The sequence below is a fragment of the Staurois parvus genome, unplaced genomic scaffold (assembly GCF_062004578.1).
Source record: "Staurois parvus isolate SC_StPar_1 unplaced genomic scaffold, SC_StPar_1.0 ptg000636l, whole genome shotgun sequence".
In the NCBI taxonomy this organism is placed as follows: Eukaryota; Metazoa; Chordata; class Amphibia; order Anura; family Ranidae; genus Staurois; species Staurois parvus.
The window spans coordinates 1,914,214-1,931,581 of NW_028318432.1; the positions used below are offsets into that span (position 1 = coordinate 1,914,214).

General features: G+C 41.0%; 1 protein-coding gene across 9 annotated transcripts in view; it reads left to right on the plus strand.

Annotated features, from left to right (window-relative positions):
- Positions 1-12,286, plus strand: part of CACNB2 (calcium voltage-gated channel auxiliary subunit beta 2) — a 402,461-nt gene extending 390,175 nt beyond the window's left edge. For 5 of the 9 annotated variants that reach the window (XM_089693718.1, XM_089693722.1, XM_089693724.1 and 2 more), the window contains one exon: positions 2,816-12,286. In XM_089693718.1, coding sequence (XP_089549844.1) covers positions 2,816-3,304 — 489 coding nt within the window. In that variant the 3' untranslated portion in view covers positions 3,305-12,286. The remainder of the gene's footprint in view (positions 1-2,815) is intronic. The other 4 variants (XM_089693719.1, XM_089693723.1, XM_089693721.1 and 1 more) reach the window with 1 other exon arrangement.
- Positions 12,287-17,368: the final 5,082 nt, after the last annotated feature.

Sequence of the window (17,368 nt, forward strand, 5' to 3'; positions counted from 1 at the left end):
CCACCACACTGCCCCGAACTACATCACTGACCTAATATCCAAGTACCACCCAACACGCACACTCCGCTCCTCACAAGACCTCCTTCTCTCTAGTTCCCTGGTCTCCTCCTCCCATGCCCGCCTCCAGGACTTCTCCAGGGTGTCACCCATCCTCTGGAACTCCCTGCCCCAACCCATCAGATTATCACCTACTCTCCTCTCCTTTAGGCGCACCCTGAAAACCCATCTCTTCAGGGAAGCCTACCCCACCCCCTGCTAACTTGCCGACCTCCTCCACTCTTCCTACCACTCCATCCCCCACAGCTATCTCCTCCTGTGCCACCATCCCCTCCCTCCTAGATTGTAAGCTCGAAAGAGCAGGGCCCTCGATCCCCTCATGTTTTGCATTGTATTGGTATTGTTCTGTCACATGTTCTGTCCCCCTTTGTAATGTACAGCGCTGAGCGAACCATTGGCGCTTTATAAATACTGTATAATAATAATAATATATTCTCAGAAAACAAGACAGAATAAAAAAGCCGTGGAAATACAACTCTACATGGAAAGAAAAATATCGATCTATGCTGGTGCTGAAAATAGGGATTTTGGTCCATGCTGGCTTCTTAAAATAATACAGTTCTATTCCCATCCACACATTTGTGGGGAGATCTTCCCATTCCATCCCTTCCAAAAGGATGTATGCTGTGTACATCAAAGACAAATACAGAATAGTACAACGTGCCTATATGTTTACATCGATTATAATAGTACCAACAACCCTTTAGTGGTAATAAACCCAAAAACAATAAATTAATATATTTCAGATTACCAATCCTTAAATGTGGTGGCTGCATTCGTTTTCTTTTTTTTAAGCTTTTTTAAACTTATTTACACCATTTAATCCAGCCAGTAACACCTTCTGTTATTGGGTGCCTCCCCTCTGGATGGTGGAGCAACAAAGACACCTTTGGACAACAGCATTGTCATTCTGGGGAGAGGATAGTGTTAAATGGACTAATAGATTTAGATTGACTTGACTAACAAATTAAAGTCAAAGTCAGCTATTTTTTAGCATTTACAGCCACCGTTTTTTTTTTCCTTTTCGGATAAAGATTTTACATAAATGAATAAAAGCTGATCATTGTAAGCACTCCTGTCAGTGGTAAATGGTTTGTCTCAAGCCTCTAACTGCCATTTGTTGTGGACAGCTTGGTCTGTTACTTTAAGTTGAAAAATAAAAGCCTTCCTGGTGATCAAATACCACCAAAAGAAAGCTCTTTTTGTGTGAAAAATTTAAAGTCAAGGTCAGCATTTGTAGCATTTACAGCCACCGTTTTTTTTTTCCTTTTCGGATAAAGATTTTACATAAATGGATAAAAGCTGATCATTGTAATCACCCCTGTTAGGGGTAAATGGTTTGTCTCAAGCCTCTAACTGCCATTTGTGGTGGACTGCTTGGTCTGGTACTGTAAGTTGAAAAATGAAAGTCTTCCTGGTGATCAAATACCACCAAAAGAAAGCTCTATTTGTGTGAAAAAATGGCCTGATCATAAAGGGACCTTCCAGAGCTGAAGTGGATATAGGATAAAAGTGTAAAAAGAGAAAACGATTTCTGCCACAACGTCTAATTATCAGTGAGCTGCAACACTTTCAATTTGGGTACTTTGATTTAAATACTCTTTAGAGGATAAGTTCACCTTTTGGGAAAAAATAATAAATACGTGTTTTTTTCAGGAAAAAAATATGCATTTATTATTTTTTCCCTAAGGAGCCTGGAAAGCATTGCACCCATGGTCAGTGGATCAGGGGTGCAATGCCAGAGTGCTGCAGACAAGCCCTGCACCTTTCAGCCCGTACCGTGACTGCATTCACAGGAAACTGAATGAATGATGTGAGTGAAGCCCCTCACGTCCACGTTATTTTCACATGTAACATATTTCAAAAGGTGAACTTAGCCTTTAACCCCCCTGGCGGTATTCCCGAGTGTAGCTCGGGGTAAAGTTTCAGCATCACAAGCGGTAACCCCGAGCTACACTCGGGAAGACCTTGCAGCGTTGCTCCGGGATCTCTTCTGCACTTACCTTGTCCTGCGCTCCCGCGATGTCCCCCCTGCAGCGTCCCCGGCCGTCTTCCCCGCCCGATGCTGGCATCTGTCTTCCGGGTTCCGTTCCCTGCAATGTCGAGACGTACGAGGGACAGAACGGCGGGAAATTTAAAAATTGCAAAAAGTGACATTCAATAAATACACTAAAATCACATAGTATAACATTACTGTATCAAACCATTTCACATACATTTTGTCCCGAGTGCTTTGTCCTGTGCCCTGCCTGCATTTTTACTGTTCTTTCTGCCTGGAAACTGAGAAACGTCCATGGCGTCCAAAAAGCGTCCCTTTAGGTCAAAAGCGGTTTTAGACCGGCTAGAGAACAGCGATAGTAAATCAGAACCACTTGCAGAATTGAGTGATGATGATTGGTGGGGAAATTCGTCATCAGACACTGAAAACGATTCTGCGACTTTGCTCAGTGATGTGCGAACTTGGCGCTATATTTCAAATTTCAGTGTTTTTGTTTTGATTATATTATTGAAATAAATTTATTATTAAATTATAATGTATGATTTCGTGTTTCAAATTTTATCATACCCGGGATGTTTACTAGACTCTTGTTTGGACAGATTTCAGTGAGTTATTCGTAAAAATGACAGGTCTACAATAAAAAAACAACATATTTCCATGCAAAAAAATGTACCGCTTTGAGCACAGAAATATGGACATAATCAGACCGCTAGGGAGGTTACGTTATTAGCATTTAAAACAGATTCACTTTTTCATTAGCAGGGCTCCCAAGGAGAGCAGAAGAATGAACATCCTCCTCCTGAACGACCTGGGGCCATAGAAGAAGAGCCACCCGCCGAACCGCCAACAAGAAAGTCTCAACATCGATCTTCCTCCTCTGCCCAGCACCACAACCACCGAAGTGGAGTTAGCAGAGGACTTTCTCGACAGGAGACCTTTGACAACGAGACGCAAGACAACAGAGACTCCGTATATCTAGAGCCAAAGGAAAATTACTCTTCCGAACATGCTGATCCTCAGGAGTCCCACCGGGATCACAACCACAGAGACGAATCTCACACGGTTAGCGAACATAGACACAAAGAACCTCGACACCGGACAAATGAGGATAGGGATCAGGACCACAACGAATGCAACAAACCCCGCACCCGTCACAAATCAAGGGAACGATATTGTGAAAAGGACGGAGAGATTTCTAGGAAACGTAATGATAATGAGTGGAATCGGGATGTTTACATCCGCCAGTAACTTTTTGAACACCTTTATATGTGATTTTTTTTTCCTTTTCTGGTTATAAAACCCCCATGCAAATTATTTGGACCCCAAAAATATAACTTTCCCAATTCCTCTTTTTTTGTTTTTTTCTTTACTATTTTTGGTTTGTGCTATTGCTTAGGAAGCAACAGCATTAAAAACAAAGTACTTTCTTTTTTATAGTGTTTTTACTTAAAATTGCCATGGCACATCTGCAGATCTCTTACCAAACTATGTGTTTAGCTGTTTCCGTGAAAACCATTTGAATGCTGTGTTGCCATCAAGATATTGTTGCTGTTTTAAAGCAAGTGATAATGTTTTTGTAGCCTCCTATTTTATTTTTGTTTTTTTGTTTTTTAAGACGGGACTGGTTGCGGGCAAAATAAATAGTGATTTCACTTTTTCTTCCATATGTGTTTCCACTTTTGCACTGTTAGAGCGATATATTGACAATGTTTTTGTTTTCTGACGGCAAAAGTGATATCAGACTTCTGAACAGACTGCTAAAACATTGCATTTATTTTTGTATTTTGAAATGCACCCACCTACTTTGAATGTTGATTTCAGATCCACTATTTAACTTTTTTTTCATCCTTTTTCGCCTCCCATTGTCTATGTTTAAAAAAAAAACTGAGTTAAATATTGCCTTATACTCACGACATTTCAAAAAGAATTTTCCGTGTAGTGCTGATCTCTGTTGTATACTCTTGTTGTGTTTATTTTTTTTGTCATTTTCTTTGCCCTGCATGCTTAAATGTTAAACTATATTGTTTAACATCATAATTTAATAGTCAGTGACTGGAATTAGCAAGGAGATGTAATGGGTAGAGCTCTTTAAATTAAACAATTGTCAGGTTTTAGAGCAAAGGTCCCTAACTGTATCTTGTGGCCCACATTTGTTGTAGTATTGAATAGGGAGACTTAAAAACATCTGAACCTGAAACTAAAATTTCAGTTGACCTTTCAGTTTAAAACATCACGAGACATTCTGGGTGCATCAAAACAAAAAGTGTGCAAAGTCCTACAGTTTGTTTTCATTAGAATGCAGCCAAAGCCGGAGTAGAAAAGCCTGCCCCATGCCAGCATGCTCTGGAGAAGGATCCTTACTCTATATGGAAGCGGTGATCTCTCTGCGGAGATCTAATATGAATCACAAGTGGTTCTTCAGTCAACAAAGCTCAAAGTGATATTAAAGTGTTACTAAACCCACAACAGTAAAATCAGTCTGTATATGCAGTAAAGCACGCTTGTTATACTCACTGTGGAACCTAAGGGGTAATCCTCTGCATTGTGTAATAATGCTGTTTGATCCTGACCTCTCTGATCCTCCCCTTCTTCCAGTGTCCCCCTCTTATCTCCTGATAAGACATATCGTGTGGAGTCACTCTGCACATGTTCAATTTGGTGTGTATTGCTAGAGAAGTTTTTATTTTTGCTTGGGAGAGTGCATGTAATTAGCATAGGGCAAATCAGCACTGTCCAGACAGAGGTCAGGGGTTCTGCATCCTCCTAGAGCAGAAAGAAAACACCTCCTACAAGCTTTAACCAGTGCTCAGCTGGACACTGATAGAAGTCACAAGACAGCTCCAACTATTGATGAGAAAATGTATTTAGCAGTTTATATTTACTAAAATAATTGCACTTTAATGTTCTGTGTACTGTGGGAGACCAGATATGGTGAATGCGGGGTTCAGGGAGACCAGATATAGTGAATGCAGGGTCCTGGGAGACCAGATATAGTGAATGCAGGGTCCAGGGAGATCAGATATAGTGAATGCAGGGTCCTGGGAGACCAGATATAGTGAATGCAGGGTCCAGGGAGACCAGATATAGTGAATGCAGGGTCCTGGGAGACCAGATATAGTGAATGCGGGGTTCGGGGAGACCAGATATAGTGAATGCGGGGTTCGGGGAGACCAGATATAGTGAATGTGGGGTCCTGGGAGACCAGATATAGCGAATGCGGGGTCCAGGGAGACCAGATATAGCGAATGCAGGGTCCAGGGAGACCAGATATAGTGAATGCGGGGTTCGAGGAGACCAGATATAGTGAATGCGGGGTTCAGGGAGACCAGATATAGTGAATGCAGGGTCCTGGGAGACCAGATATAGTGAATGCAGGGTCCTGGGTTTAGTAACACTTTAAAGGCAATAAAAAAAAAACATGTCATACGTATCTGCTCTGTGTAATGGTTTTGCACAGAGCAGCCCCAGTCCTCCTCTTCTCAGGTCCCCCACTGGCGCTCCTGGCCCCTCCTGCTAAGTACCCCCAGTGCAAGCAGCTTGCTATGGGGGCACCCAAGCAGGCTTGCTCCCAAGTCACTTCTCTGCGTGCCTATTCACACACAGAGCTGTGACTCAACCCTGCCCCCTCTCTTTCTTCATTGGCTGTGATTGACAGCAACGTGAGCCAATGTGGACAGAGAGTCCGCAGAGAACCGAGGCTGTCGTGCACATCGCTGGATTGCGATGGGGCTCATGTAAGTATTAGGGAGGCTGAGGGGGCTGCTTCACACAGAAGGTTTTTACCTTCATGCATAGACTGCATGAAGGTAAAAAGACTTGAGCCTTTACAACCACTTCAAACTGTCCACTCATGGAGAGCTCTAGCTTCCTCATCAGGGGTCATGTTGGACCTCTGCAGAGGGAATACTGCCTCCATATAGAGAGCAAGGCTCTTTCTTTACAACATGTTGACAGGGGACAGGCTTTTCCATGCAAGCTGTGGTGCCTTTCTAAGAAAAGACTGTAAGACTTTTAACACTTGTTTTGATGCACCTGCAATGTATTTTGCTGATCTAAACTGTAAGTTTATTATGGCTTAAATTCTTCAGAGCAAGGCTGCTTAGATGCCTGGTCTTTGTTGATGTCAACGACCACGGCACAAATGCTTATCCCAATATGAAGACTATCTAAAGCCAATTTTTTCTTTAATGTAGGATGGAAAAGGGTTACAATCAGGTTTTTATTTCTGTCTGTGCCTCCATTGGCAAGATTTCCCTCTCTATTTGTCCTGGTGACCATTGGCATTGGGACTGAATAGGATGGGAAAATCAGAATTTTTATGTTGTCACTGGGTCAGAATAGGGTAAAACTTTCAGCAATAACTGTCTAAGAGAGGGTTCCCCTTTCTTTGGAGAGATATGTTCTCGGATTCTGTTGCATATTGAAACAGGAAGTGAAGGAATATCTCCCCAAACAGACCTGTATATTGGCAAAGAAATTGGGCACTTTTTGTAATGGAAAATAATTTGTAACTTAAAGTGGACCTTGCATGATAATCCAAAGTCCCATTATCTTACAGCCCCTTACCCCTGTGTAAAAATAATTAGTACATGCCATATAAAAAGATAAAACAACAGAATTCCTTACACCTTCCAGCTGCCTCTTGTAGGCACTGGTGATGTCATTGGATCTCACTGTGGGAATCTGGGAAAGTTGAAGATCCCAAATCTCACAGGAAGACACTCGAGAACTGGGAAGGAGTGCATTTGCACAGGATTCTGGACCACCAGCATTCCTAGGATCCTATGAGAAGGCCCAGTGACATCACCCTTACCTAAGCGAGTGCACCAGAGGCTGGAGTAAGAATTTTTTTTCATTTTTCAAATGTCTTATTTTTAATTGCTTTTATTTAATGGTCTATTTATCAAAGGATTACTTGTGCGATTTGGACAGTGAATGTTTGTTGAAAATGTGTCCATCTGTATTTTCTGGCATATATAATGATGAAGCAGATTCACCCTAATGTGGTAGTTGGGTGAACCTTGTTTGGCTTTAAATGTGACGGGCTTTACATTTTTCAAAATGGGTCTCCCCCATACAACTAAGGATTAAAAAATTTCACCCATCATTTTAAACATACAATTTAACAGAGAGATTCCAATAACAAGCAATGTTGGCCTGCCACATTTAGATTCAAACAACATTCTTCTATTTGCTGCATTACACTTAGGATAAATGTCATAAAATTCAGATGGAATAATGTCTAGGAAACATTTCCTGAATTTTTGAACTTTCAAAAATAGTACTTTTTTTTTTACCTGGGTGGTGGGGGGGCTACAAGATAAGGCAGCCTTGCATTTTGATTAAAAGTCCGCTTTAAATGGTACCTAGCAGGCCAACTCATTTTATAGAAATGTGCTCACCAATCTCCTAAGCACCTTCAGCAGAGATCATGTGGCTTGGTCCACCATGGGAGCCCAAAGCAGTCTGTTTTGCAAGATTGGTAAGTGCTTCAGGTCTCTTTTACAGCAATAAATTTAAAGCCCAATTTGGCTCATTTACAAAACTGCACCCATTATGTTAGATTGCACCAAAGCAACAGGTTTTCCAGTGTCCAGCCTGCCACATAAGTGTAATGTAATGTAATGTAATGTCTGTCGACAACCCCCCACCCGTTTTTATCCTGCATTTAAGGACCACTGACCTCGCTGTGTGAGTAGCCATCCCACAAACCTCTCTGCTGATGCAGACTAATATCTCTGCAATCAGCCAAACTCATGCTCCCTGCTGATTGCAGAGTTATTGGTTTGACTCAACAGAAGGACATTTTGGAGCTACTGTCCCTAAGTTGTCTGATGGTACATGCTCCCAGCCCCACATTCCCACCCTTTCTTCACTGCGTAGTGAATCACCATCTCAGAACCCCTGCTATGCATATTTTTGTTGCTGGTTAGTCATCCACCAATTATCAAAGTTAGGATCACAGCTATCCTGCACCTTCAAATACAAGTTAATTGTGGTCTGCAGATACTATGTTTCTGACCTAATAGGTACCTTTTTAACTCATAGTTAAAGGGGATGTATTTTTTTTTGTCAAGTAAATACAGCCTCTTAAATAAAGCCTGTTGTTAACAAAGCTCAGTAGCTGAAGCTGCAGTTTGTACACAGAATAGAATGCCTCATCACTGTAACTCACCCCTTATCAGACTGCTCTGTATGAGGTTTCAGTCAGACAAAGCCAGCTTTGGGCCACACAGCTACTGCTCTGCTGTTTCTTTAGGTAACCCCTTGGCAGCCTTAGTTATGTATTAAAGCAGAACTCCAGCTTTCCTAATACCTACTGCCTCCTCCTGCCTGAAACCCCCCAACAGTATTGTTTGCTGTTTACGCTTTTTATGCATACCTTTTTTCTGCACTCTTCAGCCCAGCTTGGTGATGTTACAAGTTCTGTCTCTTATTCATTGGAGGTGGTTGGAAGTCCTAACCCATGGAATGATTGGTGCCCACAAAATGACACAAACCAAGCTCCGCCTAGGGGTTGTATCCTTGACAGTCAGGGCTCACAGTAAGTAGGTTGGATGATGCTGGATGTCATTCAACCCAAGAGAGGAATGGTAGCTGTGACCAGGAGAGGTGAGTCATTGGGCTACAGGGGGAGAGATATTGCAGCAAAAACTATCTTTTTTTTTTCCCTGCCACTGCTTCCCAGTACATTTAAACAAATTCATGGAATTCTGCATTAAATGTTTATTTGTAAACTGAGAATCAAATAATAGTAAAAATAGTAATATCATTATTAATATCTATATATATATATAACATATAATAATATATAACAATGATATATATATATATATATATATATATATATATATATATATAAAACATCTATTAAAAAATGTACCAAAAGGGCTACCAAAATACGGTAATAATTAAAGTTTGCCTTTTAGACAACTAATAACAACCTAACTTGCAGAAAAGATTGTTTGGGGCTTTAATGGTAGCCCAGTTACATCACCACATGCCTAAGTGCTGGTCACCTGATCTCAGCTGAAGATGCTTAGGAGACTGAGAAAGAGCCAGTTGACATCTTGTTCCAACTTTATTGATTTTTAAAATATTTTGCACACAGTTTGTATAGGCATTCACATTGTGGCACTTTGTTAAAAGGTTCAGTTCACCAAAAAAAAAAACAAAAGCTTTGTTGGTGAGATCTCTGCATTTCCGCTCCAGAACACCTGCTGCGTCCATTATGAGGGGCCCCAGTCTCTTTGTAGGACATCTAGTTTATTTAATAGCACGGGGAATGCAACAAGTACAGTGGGAAACCATTTGTGAGAACAGAGCCAGGAACCCTTATAGATTTCCCCACTGGTGGTCCTCATATGTCATCGGACATCAGTCAGTGGTTCTGACTGCCTTATCCCCTTTACAACTGAAAGGACAATTTTTGGTTGACCGACCATTTTAGTCCCGTGGTAAATATGAAAAAGGAGCACTCAAAATGTAAACCAGTAATAAAACTGTTAGTGGAATTATATAATTGGGTATCCTCTGATTGGTGCTATTCCTATGCAGAATGTGAAATGCAGCACAGACTGTGAACCGCCCTGCCTGCTGCTATGAGTGTGTTCAGAGGTAACTTAGAGCTACATATGGCCCACAAGCCACCAGTTGGGGATCTCTGCTATAGATGAATTACCTGCTTTACTGAAATGTCATAACATAGCAAAGTGGATGATTCACCTATTCATAGTGCTTTGTTATTATTATTGGCTGCATGTAATTTACTTTTTTGTTTTGCAGATCCACTGGGGTTAATCCAAAGGTTATGGCAGGCAATGATTTACTGATCCCACCTGTAGCAGGTTGAAGGAAGAAAAGGCAGACTACAATTTAAATGGCATGGCCTCATGTTGTTATGTATTCAATAGCCCCACCCTGTGAGCAATATTGTTGACCAAACCAAAACAGGGCACTTTCTAATGTTGGGCAACCTTTTGGGTCAGGACTAGAGATGAAAAAAAAGCTGTGCTAGTCATTTTCCTTCGATATGTTTGATAGACTCAGATATTCATGACTCATTGGCTTTTTTTTGCCTATACTTAAAATATATTCCCTCAACCACATGAAGTAGATTGGTGAAGGCGTTCCCTGGACCTTCAGCCTTTCCTTGGCTGTAGGCTCCCTGCCTCCTCCTACACCTGCCCAGTTGTCAATTGGATAATAGGTGATCCTCACTAGTTTCCCCACTTTGTGGCTGGGGAAAGGGCTCTAGAATTGGAGGAATGCACCACTAAGGGGTCCAAAGGACCCTTTATATGAGCTGACTTTTAGGAGACAGCGGGAGAAAATTGGTCACGCTGTAGATCACATCATTTTTAGATATTTGTTTAATGGTAATCTGGTTAATTCTCTGTTTGGGTACACCAATGCACTCATTCATCTTTAGTCCGAACCTCAGCTGTGGTCATGTAGTGCTAGATTTGCATCATGTGGCACACTTTACATCTTGGGGACCCAGATTAAAAGCAATCTGAGACTAGGTCATAGGTTTGCCAATCAGAATCCATTTTTCACTGAGGTCTGATTGTGATGAGTTACTGCACATTGCACATAATTGCTCCCATTCCTGGCATACACCGGAGAATCTATTGCTTAGGACACAGACATTTGCAATCACCTCCACTCATGTTTTATAAGGATTTTGTCTGTTAGCTGACTAAGAGCCAGAGACATTCTGTATTATTACGCAGCAGGATGGGCAATGGGCAATCTAGCAAGTAAAAGCTATACTAGCCAGCAGACCTAGTTGTCCTAAAAATAGATAAAAATGACTATGGCAGTACTAATATATATATATACTGTATATACACAGGGTGTGGTCTAGTAGTTACGTTTTACTTTCTAAACAAGATTCTTTACCATTGATAGTTTACAACAACCTCAGCTTGTCAAATTTATATGCCAAGGTTGTGCCAGCTCAGTCTGGCACTAAATGACTAATTGAGAAATCTAATCAATATTCCCAACATACTGCTTCCTGGCAACCTGATAGCTTACATTAACATGAAAGCTCAATGCCACAACCTAGCCACTGTAGAAATGACAGATGATTAATGGACTTTAAAGAGGAACTTCACCCAGGTTTAAAAAAAAAAGCAAAAGTCAACAGCTACAAGTACTGTAGCTGTTGACTTAAAAAAAAAAAACGTACTTGCCAGCTCTATAACTCCAACAATGTTTTCTTATGACCCTAAGTCTTTGTTCCTGTGCCGACATCTTGGTTTTGGAAGTTGGCAGTGGCTTCCTGGCTGACTATAGGAGACTGATCCCAGGAGACTGCGGGTGGGGCGGACCCAGTGCAACACCATCCTTACTTAGCCAAGGAATGAGGAAGTGGGAGCAAGTACCTGCTGAAAAAGGTGCTTTATTTGCTACCCCCAAAGAAAGTAAGGAGGGAAGGCAAGGATTATGCAGTTGGTAAAAGGTGAGTGAAGATCCACTTTAAACAGAGTAGCATATGAAGAAAGAGTGCTTCATGCTGCACATACCATCCAATCAGCTTCTACCTCTCATTCACCCATGCATTTGATCCAGGAAGGAGAGATTCTGATTGGTTGAATCTATCAGTCAAAATGATACCAGTTGGTCTAATGGAATCAATTGGTTGCAACAATAACAGTTTGTCAAATGCTTTGAAAAAGACCTGCTTTTAGAAAGTCAACCCCAGTCTATATAGTAGCTATCACAGTTTTATCTTAAATATATGTGTAAATATATACAGATATAAATTTATATTTGTGATATTTAAAGAACATTTGATTGAAAACTACACTTGTACCACTGAGTATTATTATTGCCAAGCAGCGTTTTAACTCCTACCACAATCTTCGAGGTCCTTCACTTCAGTTCCATTTTGTTTTGTTCAGTTGGGTCATGCCACACTTTGGTAGTTGTTTTCTTTCCAAAGAAAAAAATATATATATTTAAATATAAGCTTTGTTGAATACTGTATATGCATATTTGTGGGAAGTATCTTTATTTTCCAAAATCAGATTTGTAAGCATTTGTATATACTTCAAAACGGCCTTTGTAGATATTGGATCGTAGGTTTCCGTAGACATGTCAGACTGTTAAATGGTTCTATTTATTTATTATACTATATACAAAATGGTGGCTGTAAATCACATGTTATTCTTAACATGTAGAAATCTACAACAACAAAAAAAAAAGAATGATGTTCCAATATCTGTAGTCTATTTGTCCTTTATTGTCATCTTGAACGATTTGCCATGTCAACATCTAAAATCAAAATGGAGTGCAATTAAGGCAAACTTTAGAGTGTATTTGAAATGGCAGTCCTTTTAAAAATCTGATGGTTTATAAAGGGCCAAGTCCAATTTGGTGTATGCCACCTTGTGGACCTATCTTTTTTATTTACTGTTTACATTTTTTACTGTGCACTGGGAGTAGAGCTATTGATATACTTCCAGCGCTCTGACAATGGACCTTTGGGCTTCCAATACAGCAGCTGTAGAGTCCTTTGCCCATTGATGGAAGGCTTTGTATTATGTGAACCTATTCACAAAATACAAAGCCTTTTGTGAATGGACAACAAAGGGGAGAGGATGGGTGGGCAGAGCAGGTACTGTGTAGCAGAGCACAACTCTCCTCTCAGAGCATTGGGAGTATAGCCATAGATACAAATTATAGAGATAAATCCACAAGGTGGTGCCTTATAAACCAGCATAGTTTTACAAGGGTTGCAGTTACGGAGTTCTGCTTTAGGGTCTGTTCACAGTGATTTCTTACAAGTGGAATGGACAGGCGTGTGCCAATAGCTGTGGCCACTGAGCCCATACGATGCAATGACATGCTGTCTGCAGCTGTTCGCACAGCCAGCAGATATCGGTGGCTGGATGTACACAAATTACCTGTGTGAATGGACCCTTAAAGTCCAGTCAAAACTGTTTTTCTTAGTTTTGGATAGAGTGAAAAAGAAATAAAACCCCTGCCAGGTATTTTCTGCTCTTCGGGACTTCGGGAGAGATTTCCCTTCACTTCCTGTCCTGTTGACAACTTTTTACCGTACAGACACAGGGAGGAACTCCCCAACAGCAATACTGGCAGAAATAAAAAAGCTTTTTTTTTTTTATTAGAGGATGGCTAAAACCGATCAGATTTTATTGCGGTCTTTGTCCTTGTTCCTGATTTCCCCTCACTTCCTGTCTGGTGAAACCATTGCCAGGAAGTGAGGTTAAATTTCTCTAATAGGACTTCCGATAGCAGTGAAAATCTGAATCTGAAAATTTTAATCCTTCTCCAATCTATCCAAAACTGAGAAAAACAGTCTATTGTGGATAAACTGGAGAGGGGTTAGAACCTCTGCCAGGCATGTATTGATATATTTTCCCTCACTTCTGGTGTTAGGTGGTAATGACAATAGCAAGTGGGAGAAAGATCCATTATGTGGCCTTGTTTGAGAGATTGCTGCTCACATTCTGTTTTGGTAACTAGTGGCCACCAGGACAAAATGGAAAGGTAGATTTTCCATACAATGATAGGCACGGCAATAAAAACCTGGCAGAAATCCTAACACTTGCCTACTATTTAAAAAATGGCTGGAGATCCACTTTAAGGTTTCCACGTATTTCAATCTGATTGTGTAATGTTGGTAAGTTTTTGCTATTCCAGTGTGTGGCCACTTTTTAATCAGAGACAACAAACTATTTAAAGCCCAACTTAGGCTATTTTTTTTAAGTGTCTAAAGGTATAAAAAAATGCAGATCTGGCTGCAATACTCCTTTAATCTGAAGCTGTCCCCTGCAGTACGTCTTCTCTGCCTCAAGATGTCCTGAGGACATACTATGAATGCAAAGCAACATGGACCTGGGAATCACAAAGGCTTCTTTCTGGCAACTCAGCCATGCAGCTAATTTTTGTTCAAATATTGTTACTGTCCTTTTTCCAGAGCAGCCTGTATTTCTCCTGAGGTTACCTGTGGGTTTTTCTTTGTATCCCAAACAATTTTTCTGGCAGTTGTGTCTGCAATCTTTTTTGGTCTATCTGGCCTTGGCTTATTATCAAGAGATCCCCAAACTTTCCACTTCTCAATAAGTGATTGAACAGTACTGACTGGCATATTCAAGGCTTTGAATATCTTTTTATATCCTTTTCCATGTTGTTACGCGGGTCTTTTGACAGTTCTTTTCTGCTCCCCATGGCTCAGTATCTAGCCTGTTCTGTGCATCCACATCAGAGCTAACAAACTCATTGGCAATTTATACACAGACACTAATTGAAATTTAAAAAGTCACAGATATGGGAAATTAACCTTTAATTGCCATTTGAACCTTTGTGTGTCACCTTGTGTGTCTGCAGCAAGGCCAAACATTCCAGGGGATCCGGGCCATTTGGGTGATTTCTGTTATCATTATGATTAAAAAGGAGCCAAACAACTATTTGATAACAAATGGCTGCATATGATCGCTATACTTAACCTCTTTCTGTCCAGCCCATGTCAATAAACAGCTGGACAGGAGCGCTGCCGATGCAGGTGGACGTTTCTAAACGCCCCCCCCCGCATCCATTGCCTGCGCATGCTCCCTGGGAGTGTGTGGCACCGTGATTGGTGCCCGCTGTGTCTGGAGGACACAGCGTAACAGAGATCTCTGTACAGGACCTTTGTGTGAGGTCCCAATTCATGTGATCACTGATTGGCTAATCAGTGATCACATGAATAGTAGTAAACAAGATGTCACTTCCTGACATCATTGCTTACTACGTGTGAAATCTGTGAATGATCACAGAGATCACATGGTACAAGGTTATTCACAACAACCTTGTACCATGTGACAAGCTGTGACCAATCACAGCTCACACAGTATTTCTCAATGGCTGCAGGAATGGAGCCAGAGAGAAGGAGAAATTGTTGCTTTTACAGCGTTTATGGGTGTAAAAGCAATCAGTGTAAAAAAAGAAATCTTCTGCACCCCTCACAAGTAGTACAGTGTCAACATAGTGACACTGTACTGCTAGGGTGACAGTATGTTAAGAAAAAAAAACAAATAATATAAAAATGTAAAAAAATTTTGAAAAATTATTATTTTTGGTTATAAACTAATTTGGGTTATTTTTTTTTTTTTACTAAAAAGATAGATGAATACATTTTGTCCAAGATTTATGAAGAAAGATAATTTATTTGCAAAATTGTATAAGAAAAACACTTTTTTCAAAATGTTTGGACTTTTTCATTTATATAGAAAAAAATTAAAATCCCAGTGGTAAATAAATACCACCAAAATAAAGTTTGATCTGTCTCAAAAAAATGCAAATAAATTCACATGAGTACAGTGTTGCATGACCGCGCAATTGTCATTCAAAGCGCTGAAAGCTGAAAATTGGCCTGTACTGGAAGGGGGTGAAAGTGTCCGGACTTGAAGTGTTGGCATGATCAGTCATAATTTCAAAATCAATGCCAAAATTTCACGATTTCTGCCAGGGTATGTAAACTTTTGAGCACGACTGTATATCTATTATCTACCTATAAGACATGTTTGGGTGTGTCTGATGGCTGTGTCCACCCGCTATTTGCTCTGGTTTCATCTGCCTGCCCTCCCTCAAGTATTATAGTGGCTTAGCGGCCAGAGGAAAGAAACATTGCGTAGCCCAGGACACGGGCATATCACAGACCTAGAAGTGTTGCATCCTGAAAGATCTTTGGTTAGCAAAGCATTGCGAGAAGGTAAGTACCATTGCTCATGTTTTACAGGTTAATTACATTTTTATTTTGTATGCAGATTCACTTTATTATGACAGTCAGCTTTCCAATCAAAATCAGTGCTCAGCACTTTCAAATTGAAGTGGAGAGTTTTTTAATGGGTTTACAAAAGTATCTTGAAGTTGGACGAAGGCTTTGATAATGCTTGCTGCACACATCGCTCCATTGAGTCTTCTAACGGTCCTATGTCATTTCCAATCCAGTATAGTCCAGCTAGATTTACTGGACCCACGTTATTCTATTCACTGTGCTTTACATAGCCTGTGCAGAGAGCAGAGCTGTGGGAGGGGCTCAAAAGAATCCACCCACTGCAGGCTGCCTGCGGAAAACTACAGGAGGGGGCGGAGATAGGACCTGTCACCCTGCACAAGGAGAGGGAGAGAAATGATCAGTCTTTATTACAGGAAACTCCTGCACAGGGGAAACATTTTGCATTGGATTACTGCACAGATCTGGAAGAAATACATATAGGAGCCTATTTATAAAACAGTCGTTGAATGAATGTCACAAACGTCTGTGCAGGCTGGCTGAATTTCCATAACAGATTATTGCCTATGATAGCTCCATCTAGTGGTGAATATGCTGCATGGTTTTCTGAACTACCTCAATGAGAAAGTATACTGCATTCTGGCCACTAGATGAAGCTGACGGTCACAAGAATTAATCTATTATAGAATATAACGGGAAAATCTGCCCTGTGTGACATTTGTCCAGCAAACATTTTAAAAATAGAAGTGTACAATCCATACACACATGTTCTTGCGTTAAAAATGGCTGTGTGTATAAGTGGGTGCTGCAGGGACTGTCGGCTGGACCGAATAGAATTAGCAAGGGAGAATGTCACCAGCACACCGAGGATCACCAATATGGATCCAAAAGTTTTAATAAACGATCACATAGCTACAGCAAGCCAACATTTCAGAGTCTCCCAGGACCCCTTTAACCACTTGCCTACCAGGCACTTATACCCCCTTATTTACCAGGCCAATTTTCAGCTTTCAGCGCTGCCGCACTTTGATTGACAATTGCGCGGTCATGCAACATTGTACCCATATGAAATTTTGATCATTTTTTTCTCACAAATAGAGCTTTCTTTTGGTGGTATTTAATCGCCGCTGGGTGCTTTACTTTTTGCGCTATAAATTAAAAAAGTGCAAAAAATTTGAAAAAAAAAAAAAGTTTCTTTGTTTCTATTATAAAATTTTTCAAACAGGTAATTTTTCTCCTTCACTGATGTGCGTTGATGAGGCAGCACTGATGGGCACTGATAGGCAGTACTAATGAGGTGGCACGGATAGGCGGCACTGATAGACAGCACTAATGAGGTGTCACGGATAGGCGGCACTAATATGCAGCACTGATAGGCGGCACTGATAGGTGACACTGATGATGGGTACTGATAGACGGTACTGACTGGCATCACTGCTGGGCACTGACTGGCGGCACTGACTGGCACAACCGCTGGGCACTGACTGGCAGCACTGCTGGGCTGCACTGGTGGGTGGCACTGGTGGGCAGCACTGGTGGGTGGGCACAGGTGGGTGGCACTG